This window comes from Colobus angolensis, unplaced genomic scaffold (assembly GCF_000951035.1).
Source record: "Colobus angolensis palliatus isolate OR3802 unplaced genomic scaffold, Cang.pa_1.0 Scaffold280, whole genome shotgun sequence".
NCBI classification, from domain to species: Eukaryota; Metazoa; Chordata; class Mammalia; order Primates; family Cercopithecidae; genus Colobus; species Colobus angolensis.
The window spans coordinates 1,781,133-1,794,475 of NW_012116044.1; the positions used below are offsets into that span (position 1 = coordinate 1,781,133).

At 35.2% G+C, this 13,343-nt stretch overlaps 1 protein-coding gene across 2 annotated transcripts in view; it reads left to right on the forward strand.

Moving 5' to 3' along the window:
• SPATA5 (spermatogenesis associated 5) overlaps nt 1-13,343 on the forward strand; it is a 377,786-nt gene that overhangs the window by 141,475 nt on the left and 222,968 nt on the right. The window contains exon 15 of one of the 2 annotated variants that reach the window (XM_011948624.1): nt 11,308-11,417. The exons of the other annotated variant lie outside the window; for it this stretch is intronic. Coding sequence (XP_011804014.1) covers nt 11,308-11,340 — 33 coding nt within the window. The 3' untranslated portion in view covers nt 11,341-11,417. Of the gene's footprint in view, nt 1-11,307; nt 11,418-13,343 lie in introns of those variants that run through there. 2 annotated transcript variants of the gene reach the window in all.

Sequence of the window (13,343 nt, forward strand, 5' to 3'; positions counted from 1 at the left end):
CTGTTGTTTCCTGACTTTTTAATGATTGCCATTCTAACTGGTGTGAGATGGTATCTCATTGTGGTTTTGATTTGCATTTCTCTGATGGCCAGTGACATTCATACAGCCAACAGACACATGAAAAAATGCTCATCATCACTTGTATCTTACTTTTAACATATTTCTCCAGAGAATTGAAGTTTTGGATTTCTTTGGAATTCTTTCTTTCATCTAATTTATTCTTCCAGAGTTTTCAACATTTTCATTTATATGAAGGTACATCCTAGCTATTTAGCAAGTACTAGTTAGACTCCAGTTACCATCAACACAGTAACTTTGAAAAAGTACTGTCCTGATTGTTGTTTTTAAAGTATTTAGAATAAAAATAATGGATTCTTCTATGTTTTTAAAGAAGTTCTAGGGTACATGTGCAGAACGTGCAGGTTTGTTACATATGTATACATGTGCCCTGTTGGTGTGCTGCACCCATCAACTCGTCAGCACCCATCAACTCGTCATTTACATCAGGTATAACTCCCAATGCCATCCCTCTCCCCTCTCCCCTCCCCGCTCCCCACAATAGGCCCCAGTGTGTGATGTTCCCCTTTCCGTGTCCAAGTGATCTCATTGTTCAATTCCCACCTATGAGTGAGAACATGCGGTGTTTGGTTTTCTGTTCTTGCGTTAGTTTGCTGAGAATGATGGTTTCCAACTGCATCCATGTCCCTACAAAGGACGTGAACTCATCCTTTTTTATGGCTGCATAGTATTCCATGGTGTATATGTGCCACATTTTCTTAATTCAGTCTGTCACAGATGGACATTTGGGTTGATTCCAAGTCTTTGCTATTGTGAATAGTGCCGCAATAAACATACATGTGGATGTGTCTTTATAGCAAAAGCCAATCCTTTTAAACTATTACTACCACTTTTTCCCTAGGTCATAATTTAATAAAGGAGTTCAGTAATTTAAGTGCCTCATTTATATCTAATATGTAATATTTTATAAGGATTTAAGTTGAGTAAACATTTGCTCTCAGAGCATGAACCAGTTTCCCTTTTTTGTTGTCATTAACATTATTGCCTTGTGTATGACTTTATGAGCTACTTTCTTCCTGTGTACATATACGCATACTTTCAGTTTTAAAAAATGTGATTTTTAAAAAAGACCCCTTTGAATGTAACTATTATGTGGCAAGAAAACCTTGCTTTGGTTAGGTATTTTGCTATGTGATAAAGATCCTTTGGTTAAATGAAGGAAAGCTTCGGACCTTAAAAAAAAAATTCCCTTACTGATGCAGTATTTTATTAGAAGATAGGTGAGTTTTCAGTATTTATAGAAACTGGGTTGGTGTTAAGGCATCTCTGAAGTCTATACAAAGTGTAAGACTGTATCTTAACAAGGACTGTAGAAACTGCTGAAAGAGCCTTAAAGTTTACCTAATTCTGCCTCTGGTTTCACAAATAAAGGTGCTGAATCAAAAATCTTTCTCCTGGTAAGAATTCATTGTATTTTTATGATATTTATTTCCTGGTTTCCCTGTGGTTAATAAGCTCTAAAATGTCTTAGGATTTTTGTCACTATGGCCTAATCTGATAGTTGCCTTCTTTGACTTCCTAATGTTGGATGTCCTCGATATTAGATATATTTCTTGAAGTAGGATGTAAGGCTTGCAATCAACTTAACTGCATTTTTCTAAATCAAGCTGTCTGACTTGCCCTGTTTAGTGCTTGCGTTGTTGTTTTCTTGCTGTGTAACAAATTACCCCAAATTTAGCAGCTTCACACCCATTTGTTAGTTCACATGTCTTAGGTTAGAAGATGGGCACATTATGACTAGTTTGTCTGCTCAGGATTTAAACTAAAGACTGAAAACACAGTGTTGGCTAGAGTGCATTCTCATTAGGAGTTCATGTTTCTAAGCTCACATGATTGTGGCACAACTCACTTGTGATTGGGGCTGAGGACTAAAGACTGAATTACCTTACCTGATGTCAGCTAGGAGCCACTCTCAGCTCCTAGAGACTACCCACATTCCTTGCCACACAGCCTCCTCCACCATCAGAAACAGCAATGGAAAACTCCATTATGTTTTATCCCTGTCACACTTCAAATTTCCTTTGCCAGGAAAAGCCCTGTCCTTTTGGAGCGCTCATCTGATGAGGTTAGTCTTATTGAGAAAAAATCTCTGGACCTTGAAGTCAGCTGATTCAGGTTCCTGCAAAAGCCCTTCACAGTAGCACCTAGATTAGCATTTGATTGAATAAGTGGGAGAAGGTATGTTTCTATCAGGGTGATACAGGACAGGCCAGCCCCAGAATTGGGGCATAGCCTAGGAGGGTTCTTGGCTACACCCAGGAAAGAATTCAAGAGCCCGCTGGTGGTGTTAGACAGCAATCTTTTATTGATTGGTACTGCCCCTTGTGGTGCAGGGCTGACTCATAAGCAGTGCACCCAGAGTTGGCAAGTTATGGGCTTTTGGCAACTGTGTTTATACTCACTTATGCCCACTTACATTTACATGCAAATTAAAGGGTGAGTTAACACAAATTGAGTCTACGAAAGGGTAACTTCTGGGTCACTGCCATGGAAAGGGGTGGTAACTTTTGAGTCACTACCATGACATTTGTTAACTGCTGTGGTTCTGGTGGCAGTGTCTTATGCCAATGAGCATTGAGCTCCGCTAGAGATCGCTTTTGTTGCCATCTGCTGGCTTTGGCCAGTTTCTTCACTTTGCCCCATCTGGACTAGATCTTGTTTTGTTCAGTAGAGTTTTCACCAGAAAACAAGTCCTATTGGTCTCCTACTTCATCCCCCCCTCAGATTAGAAACTCCTCCTTAATCTTAAAGGGCTGCAGATAGGCACAGATCTATCGTCTGTAAGTGCTTCCTGCTGATTTTATAAACATAGGCACTGCCTAGCATGGGAGGAGTAAAAATCTCCAGATACCTGATATAAGGAGCCCAACAGCAGGATGTTTTCATTTTCTGTGTCAGAAGATAAGATGAGTTGGAAGCCTTGTGCCAGCATCATCTTTATGTTGACTTTAGAAGATAGAAACTTTACTAGGAGGTTAAACAAGAAAATTATACTTAGAAGGAAGAGAAAACTTAATGCTCCTATGCCCACCCACAGCGTCACATTATTTATCTGTGTGTTTGTGAAATAATAGCTTTAAGTCTTCTAGAGGTTTGTAAGGATTACTTATGGTGTCTTCCTCTTATGCCTGCAGGGACTTATAAGAAACAGGTTTAATCCTGGACAGCTGTACCCAGCTAGTGATCCTCTAATGTTTGATGGCAGTGGGGGTCCTTAACAATACCTGATAGGGGTCCTTCCATTTTGGGTTGTAATTGATCATCAGGGGATCTTTATTTTTAAGTTTTTACTAAGACTAAGTCTGGTTAAACAGAGGAACTCTTTTTTTCTTTGTGGGAAAGGACAACATTTTATTTTCATAATTTTGAAAGACCTTTTGAACCTGGCCTATATTCCAAGAGCAGGGGTGGCATAGTGAAGTGTGTCCAACTCCCTATTTCCCATCATGGGCTGAATTAGTTTTTTAGGTTTCTGTAGGATTTCCTTTGGCCAGGGAACTTACAAATCAAAAAACTTATAGCCAATTAAATATTTTAGGCCAGAGAGGAATGGAGGTGGCTTAAAACTATTTTAAGCAATATAGGAGTCAAATATTAAAAGCTAAAAATAAGTATATATATCAAGAAAAACCAAGAGTATCAAATCAAGCAAGGGGGGGGCGGGGGGGACAGTGTTCCTGTAGACCTCTGAGGCAAAACACTTTAGTATCAGGCCATAACAGCAGTCAGAACCAGAGAAGAAACAAGTCACAGGAGCTGACAAAAAAGCTAAAGGAGAGAGTTACACAAATCTGAGAAGCTTTCAAAAGAAATAAATCACAGGATTGAAAAGCAAAAATTCTGGTAAGTTAGCAAATTAATACCTTAAGCAAAGCTGGCTCTAACATCTAGACCATTTTCTAGAAAGTCTACCGCAAACAGTTTTCCTTCAGTCATAGCCAGCTAAATCACACTCAAAACTCTCCTCACAAATTCCCTTTCACAAACCCCATTATCACCCACACAGACCATCCTTGACATGTCTGGACCTTGTGATCTGTCCTGCACCATCTCCCTCTCAAACAACCGGTTACTTTACTCTAGGACAAGAATCCACCATACAGGGTCCCTCATACAAAATCACTTTCTTTATATTCCTCCCCCCGCAAAATACATATATATATATATGTATCTTTTATCCATACTTTCCTCACATCCCTCTTTTTATTCACTGATTCCCTCTTATTTTGAGCCATCGCCTAAATGTGCTGCATATATTCTGTAGTTATGGTGGGGAAAGTGCTTTAGTATTTAGTGATAATTGTAAAAAAGTTTAATATTTAATTCATTTCTGTTTCAGGTAGAACTCCATGTGGAATGTGAATTTTTTTAAACTATAGTTTTGTTACTACTCAGATGATAAATACTATATCAAAAGTGTATGTCCTTGTCAAGTCCTCTAAAGTTTGTGAAATACAAGAGAATATGCAGTAAAATTTTAAGTCTTATTTCCTTTCCAGTTACTTTTTCTCTGAAGAACTACTGTGGAACATTATTTATATTGTTTAATAGTACTATGAAGTTGTTTCCACACTTGTGTGATTAGCACATAATATTCAAACTGTGCCGTGAATGTGCCGGTAGAAACAAAACTGTTTTAAAGGACAATTGAAACAACATCCTGTTATGAAATAGACACAGTTTTTACCATCTTTATTGTCTGGAGGAAACTGTAGTAGGAATAAAAGAGGTGACAAAGAGTTAAGGTACACTTTATGTTTTTAGGCTAAAACTGATTTAAAAAAGATCATTGTAGGGTCAAAGAAATATATATATAGTATAATTTTGGCTACATTAAATCCAGGCACTTGGCCTTTTAAATTAGCTAGCATATTTTACAATCTTGTTGCCTGTTACCCCACAACTTCTGTGTTATGATGATTTTAAGTTAGTATGTTAAAACAAGGAGAAATCCTGGACTGTCACAGGAGTGAAATTGGTATCATTGTGTTACCCATGTGTTGTGCATATTTAATGTCTCTTTTTGACAATATTTCAGTTTCCTGTCTTCTGGGGAGACTAAAGCCAAAGTTTCTTGGGGATTCTGGTGTTTCAGCAAAGAAAGTGAGACACATAGCTCAAAAACTGCATTATTTTACTCCTTGCTATGTCATATTTACATGTCAGACTCATTTGCTGTGATGTAGCACACCAGGCTGAGTGAAATAATTGCTTGTGATGTCCCTAAGTCGCCTAGGCTTTTTCCTACCTCCTGCTTAGATAGTGAAGAGAAGTTGAAGTTGCATCCTCTAGTGTTCATTTTGCGTAAGAGTAACAGGATGTGGTAGGACAGATGAAGATTAACGAGATTGTGTGATGTCAAGTAGGCTCATTGTCTTTAGATTGATTGCTGATGGTCTGGATTTCCTTAGCATCAGGGGAGTTTAGAAACAAACAACTAATTTATTATTCATCCCCAAATAATAGTTAAATGCCCAAACTTTTGGAGTTTATGTTGTTTATTTCATTGTTAACAACTGCTGTGTGGCCCCTTTACATGTACAAAATGTACAAAAAGTCCATGACGTTTTGTACATTTATGTTGAATCTTAAGGAAAACATGGTCATGTCTTCTTTCTCAGGTAATAAGCATGCCTCAAAATAGTTTTAACTCTGTGAATATATTTGAATTCAGTTTATTTGGGTAATGTTAGTACTGATGCCTACTATATAACAAGCTCGTAATAAGAACTATTAAATTATAAACATTATTCCTAGCATATAAACCTAGTTTTCTTGTAGTAGGAAATTGGAAGGACTTCAAAAATTTTACTTTAAGCCATCTATGGAAAAGATTGCCCAATTGAGGAAAATTGTGAAAGTTATGTGGAAGTCTTGAATAATTTGGTTTCAGGATTATTTTCTATTGTTGTGTTAGACTCATGGAGGTAGTAAATTGGCATTAATTTTCCTTACAGTTTTCTAGAAGAGGAAATGTGCTTAATGAGCTAAACAAGACATAACATTTTGTTTTCTTACATTGTTGCAAATCAAAGTTGGGTTTTGTTGTTTGTTTTGAGATGCAGGCCTGGCTGTGTTGCCCAGGCTGAAGTGCAGTGTCTATTCACAGATTGTAAAGTAGTGCAGCCTTGAACCTTTGGACTCAAGCAATCTCCTGCCTCAGCCTCCCAAGTAGCTAAGATTGTAGGTGTGCACCACAGCATCCAGCTTAAAATTTAGTTTTCTAGAAAGTTTTATGACATGGGAAAAAGTTAATTAGCAATATTTAGAAATGTCCACAAATAAAAAGCTAAATATACGTATCTTCCAATATTCAAATGACTAGTGTTCCAAAAATACCCTCAGAAGAAAGGCTACAAATATTTGTTCATTCTCTATTTTTTTCCTTGTTATAACTATTGCTCTTCTAATATTACTCTTCTCAGCTAAGTCAGAACTAAAAAAAAGCGGCAGGACTAATTGACATTAATAGTTCAAATGAATCATAATTCTTTATTTTCCCAAAAGTATTTAAGGAATGGATGCCGGTTAATCTTTCACATTGTTTATCAAAATGATGTGAAGAGTCTTTGGTGAGCCATCATAAGATCAGAACTGAAAAGTGTCCTCTACGGTTGTTTTCCAATTTCAGCTTTACCATCTTTACACAAGACTCTCATAAGTGTTTTTGTTGTTGTTGCTAGATTTTTGTTTTGTTTGTTTTTTAAAGCTCTAAGTGTTTTAACTTGTATGGCAGTTACTCTTCTTCTTTATCTTCTATGGCAGCCCCTTACAAGTTTTGGCTTTGGGGATAGAGACTTGGGAGAGATCAGAGAAGAGAGACTGGTTAGAGTTTGTATTCATATATGGGTCTTAACTTCATTTCAATGTTCATAAGATAAAGACTCTGTATCTCAAGGGTTGGCAAACTATGGCCTTTAGGCCAAATGTGACCCACCATGTGGTTTTGCACATCCCATTGTCTAAGAATAGTGTTTACATATTTAAATGATTAGGAAAATAAAAGTGGTTTTTGGTGACATACGAAAATTATATGAAATTCAACTTTCAGTCCCCATAAATAAAGCTTTATTAGAACACAGCCACACTAATTTGATTATGTTTTGTGTATTACTGCTTTTGCACTACTGTAGTAGAGTAGTTACAGTACAGACTTACGGCCTATAAATCCTAAATTATATACTCTGAACTTTTACAGAAAAAGTTTGCTGACTCTTGATTTGTCCTTTTAAGTTTTTAGAAGATTAGTAGTCTTTAATGTCTGTTGTTCATATATGAGCCTCACGTTTTCTTTTTAAAAAAGATTATTTATTTTAATTGACATAAAAATTGTATCTGTAGAGTACAACATGTTGTTTTGATAATTGTTTATACATTGTGGAATGGCTAAATCAAGCTATTTAACATGTGCATTACTTCACATACTTCTTATTTTTTTGTGATGAGGACACTTAAAAGCAACTCTCTTAGTAATTTTTAAGTATACAATATATTGTTATTAACGATAGTCACCATGCAGTGCAATAGACCTCTTGAACTAATTCCTCCTGTTTAACTGAAGGTTTGTATCCTTTGACCAATATCTCCCAACTCCCTTAGACCTCCAGGCCCTGATAACCACCATTCTACTTTCTGCTTTTATGAGTTCGACTTTTTAAGACTCCACACATAAGCGAGATCATGCACTATTTGCCTTTCTTTGCCTGGCGTATTTCACTTAGCATAATGTCCTCCAGATTGATCCATGTTGTCACAAATGACAGGATTTCCTTTTAATAAAGGCTGAATAGGATTACCTTCTGTATACACACCACATTGTCTGTATCCGTTTATTCTTTGATGAATACTTAGGTTGATTCCGTGACTTGGATATTGTGAATAATGCTGCAGTGAACATGGAGTGCAGATGTCTCTTGGACATACTGATTTCATTTCCTTTGGATATATACTCAATAGTGGAATTGCTGGATAATAAGATAGTTTTATTTTAAATTTTTTAGAAACTTCCACACTATTTTCTGTAAGATCTGAAGTAATTTGCATTCCTACCGACAGTGTACAAGGGGTGTGTTTTCTGCACATCCTCACCAACATTTATCTTTCATGTTTTTGACAATATCTATTCTAACAGGTATGAAATGGTATCTCATTGTGGTTTCCATTGGCATTTCTCTGATGATTAGTGATGTTGAGCACTTAAAAAATATACCTGTTGGCTATTTGTATGTCTTCTTCTGAGAAATGTCTATTCAAGCTTTTTGCCTATTTTTTAATCAGGTCATTTGTTGCTGTTGAGTTCCTTATAAATTTTGGTATTTTAGATTTTAACACCTTATCAGGTTTGGTTTACAAACATATTCTCTCATTTTATAGATTGTCTTTTCACTATGTTGAGTGTTTCCTTTGCTGTGCAGTGGCTTTTTAGCTTCATGTAATCCCATTTGTCTATTTCTTCTTTTGTTGTCTGTGCTTTTGAGGTCATGTTCAAAAAATTATTGTTCAGGCCAGTGTCATGGAACATTTTCCCTATAACTTATTTCAGTAGTTTTTCAGTTTTAGCTCTTTATTCGTCTTTAATTCATTTTGAGTTGAATGAGCCATAGAATTTTTTTAAAGATTGTTTAAACATGTTTAACACATAAGTTTTCTGAAGATACATTATATTATAAATCATATATGAATAAAAATTACACTGAACTTAAATAATAGTAGGGAGGCTGAATTAATTTATTTCAAGTATACACCATCCCCTCTTGAAAGTTCTCTTAATCTTCAATTTTTTAAAATACATTTTCTTCCACTAAATACTTCTTTTTTTTCCACTAAATACTTCTTTTTTTCCAACTGACTGACTCCCTAAAACCCGTAAATCTACAATTTTTATTACATGAGTAACGTAAATATTTATTCATGGCACCTGAATCTTAAAGTTCCATTGATTATTAGCTTTTTGTAGTTGTGAGTTGTATGCCCTTTTTAGTATATAGCATCATTGGGATTTTCAGGCTTAGATTTCTAAATTTTGAAAGATTTTGTGTTCAGATATATTTGTTTAGTAAATAATATTTGATGTTGTCAACATGCATTGAAGTATGTTTAATATTAGAGAAAGTAATACCATTATAAAATACATGTTGCTGTCAATACCCAAGGTCTAAAAGAAATTGGTTTTTTCAAGATTAGAGAGGACATAGAAGGCTCCATGGTCTAGATGACCCATCTGATGCTTTGACACCTGTCATAAAATCCCAACCCATCGTTTCTTCATCCTTTGCTATTCACCCACACTGATGGGGAACTATTAACTCACGAAATAGATCATTTCACTTTTGTGTCAGACTATTAGGAAGTTCTTTAATCTGATGAACCAGCAGCTGTTTGTCTCCCCAAACCTTCTATACATCCACCTGATTTTATTCCAAAATCTGTAAAGAACAGTTTTTAATCCTTCTTCTATATGGTGTTCCTTTATTTTTTAAAGCTGTTGGGTATCTTTACACTTTATCTCACTACCAGTCTTTTGTTTTTCAGGCTTGACATTTTGGATTATTTCATATGCCATTCTTTTTCCGTCTAAAGCATTCGCCTCCTTTTCTTGTCCTTTTCTCTCTGAAGTTGTCACATCCACGAACAAATATATAATGATTGTTTGTGTTCTGATCATTACAGAACTTAGTGAGACTCCTGCTGCCTCTACTCTGAATATCTTGCTTCTACTAATGCCTTCCAGGATTTTGTTAGCTTATTTGTTAGCTGCACATTGGGATTGCTGTTGAATAAAGTCATCAAGAACAACGACAAATGTGAAAAGCCCAGGTCTTTCTTCAAAAGTCTTCTAAATAATAGTTTTCACGCCTTGGGCTTGTGCAGTTAATTTAAATTTTAGCAACTGAGGCACAATATATACCAGGTATAGAAATCATCCTCCAGAATTAGCTCCTCTAAGTTTCTCCTACTTTTCACATGATTCGCAGATATTCTTTTCTTTAAGTCCAGGTAATTTCCCAATTATTTCCATGGCTGTGGCTACAAAGGCTTTAGGCTACAGGAATAGAGGAATTTATTCTTACTAAATTCATCTTATTAGATTTGATTAATCTTCCCAACTTGTCAACTGTGGGATATGTATTTCTTTATTCATTGATAGCAAAGGCACTATATATCTTAAATACCAAGAAGAATTTATATAACTTTCTTTTTAAAAAATAGTTTAAAGTATCTAGTTCAAGATCCCCAATCTAGGTGAACTTTGTGGAACATTTAATTGACATGGAGATAATTAGAGGATATTCTGAAGAGTTAACAAAGAGAACTCCTAAAGGGAAACTAGATCATTGAGATTACTTATGGAGGAAGAACAGATGAAAGTAAAATTCTCCTGTTAAGAATAGTATCTGGGTAAAGAAATGCTTTCTGCTTTCTTTGATGGAAATAGACAAAATAAGAATGAACAGACTTATATTTCAATTTCATTGAAATTCAGATAAATTCAAAACCAAGATTTTATTATATACTGTTAAGGTGAAGAGTTCAACACTAATCTAGTTTGAACTCTGTAGATATCTAAAACCAGCTATTTTAGTTTCTTTTTGGCTTAAGACAGTGCTGAAATATGTACTTAATTTTCTGAATACTTTGCTCCTTATAGCTGCAGTTTCATGAATTTGTGATATTAGACTTACTGTATGAGGAGTGTTGTATTTTTCTTCTTTGAACTTTTTGCTTATAGTCCTTTGGGCATAGACCTTAGGATTTCTGGATGCGGTTTTGGAGAGTGCACAGCATTGGAGAGGAGCTTTTGCATAATGCCAACAGTGTAGCTGAGGAAATGGGTCTTGAGGAAAATGGATTTGACACCTGTAATGGAGGATAAATATGATAGGGGCTGGAGTGGCTTATACAGAGTGTGATAGAAAAGCTCAAAACTAACAGAAACAAGCAATGGAAGAGTTAAGGCAGACAGACGCTTGCAGAGATGATGCCAGCTTTGTTAACAGAGAGTGTATTATTTGAAATAATTCATCCTCACTGAGCATCTGTTTCTGTACCTGTGAAAAATGTACTAGATAATCTTTGACATATCGTTCAAGCTCTACAATTATCTTCTTTTGTGACACAGAGACACAGACAATAATAGAGATTCTCAATGCTATATAAAAGGATGTTATTTACCAAACAAGTTTCTGAGGTTTTTGTTTTTTGTTTTCTGTTTGTTTTGTTTCTTTTTAGGTACCGCCTTCCCAGACTTTCTTGTTATCGTAACATTTATTTCATCAAACAGATCTTAAAGCAAGCAGATATTATCCAGGTGTGCAAAAGTGATTAACCATGTGATTTTCAGAAAAAAAGGAGAAAACGCAATCAATCAGCCTTTAAGGCCGTTGTTGTGTAATAAAAACCTTGCGTGACAGTTGAAGAACACCTTAACTTTTTCATTTAAAATTTATTACTCTTTGAAAAAGGAGAACTCGTTAAGCAGCATACTTGCTTCTTTCACAGATGTCTGATTAGCCTGCAATATTTTGGTTCTATTTAATATACTTCTATTTTTAATGAATATGAATGTAAAAATAATGTTGAGTTAGAATAGACATATCTAACTCTATGATTAAAGTTGAATCACTTTTAAATTTGAAAGTTTCTTGTCTTCTATTGTTAATCTCATATTTGGGAACTAATGTTCAGTGTAGCCACAACCTAAATCTGGAGCTATATATTGAATGTTGTAAAGTCATTAGTAGAAGGGCAATTTGGTGGCTAATTTTAAAGTACATAGAAAGTATTAACAATAATGAAGTGTCATTTTGTTCCTGGCATTCTGTGTGTCTGTGTGTGTGTGTGTGTGTGTGTGTGTGTGTGTGTGTGGTCAAAAAAGTATCTGAAGGGGCCTGTAATAGAAAACCTAGTTCCTTTATGATATGCACAATCTAGTTTGAAATTTTAACGCATAAATTCATAAAACATGAAGAGTTTAAGCTTTGCAACACTTAATTGATACATGCATCAGAATAAATTTGGAAAACCATGGACCTTCATACGTTTTGACTTCTGTTTTCCATTTGATAACTCTGGGATTGCAGTTACTCTTTTTTGACACAAGATGGTGATGTTCACCTGAAATGTTTCCTGAGTACAGGCTCTACTGCGTTTAGAGGCTCCCCCTCATTTATCCAAAGAGCCGCTTAAAGAAATGAATGAAACTTGCTTTGCTTTAAGAGATAATAGTTGAAGAGAGACAGAGAATGTGTCCATTTCATAACAGATTTAACAAATAATGATTCAAATTTAAGTGTGGGTTTGTGTGAGTTGAGGATTGGGGAGCTGAGAGCACTGGGAAAAAGGAAAGTTGAACAGTGGAGAATTAGCAGTCATTAGGTATGCAGTATGCAATAAGTTTATGCTATGTGTTTTACATATAATATCTAGTTAATTTTCATCAAATATGAGCACTTTACATGTATTTTACACAATACTAGTACATTCCTTCTTTGTGCAAGTTTAGAAGTGTGGTGTGTGTTTGTTCTCTCTTAAAAAAATTATGACGTACCATCAGCCAGTGTAGTAGCTTCATTCATAATTTAAGTGATAGTATCTGTTTCGTTTTTAAAAATAAATAAGTTTCTTATATATAGTTAAATATATATTTACCGTAGTATCTGGCAATCTCAGTCCTAGGTATTTACCCAAGAAAAATGAATAAATTGTCCAGCAAAGACCTGTTTGTAATGTTGATAGCAATTTTATTTATAATACCTAAACAACCCAAATGTCTATCTACATGAATGAATAAGTAAGCTGCAACATGTCCATACAGTGAAATACTACTCAGTCATGAAAAGGAACAAATTATTCATATATGCAAAGATGGATAAATCTCAAAAGCATTATGCTAAGTAAAAATAGTCAGATATAAAAGACTATAAAATATACTGACATTGTGAGGATTGCAGGGACAGAAATCAGTTCGGGGATCTGAGGGAGGAAATTCACCACAGAGCAGCAATGGGAACCTTTTTGGAATGGTGTAGATATTCTATATCTTGGCTGTAGTGGTGATTACAGGACTGCATATACAGGGACCCCTCATTTTATTGTGCTTTATTACACTTTGCAATTAGTGTATTTTTTATAAACTGAGTATTTCTGGTAACCCTGCAAGTCCATTGGTGCCATTTTTTCTTTTTCTTTTTTTTTTATTATACTTTAAGTTCTAGGGTACATGTGCATAGCGTGCAGGTTTGTTACATATGTATACTTGTGCCATG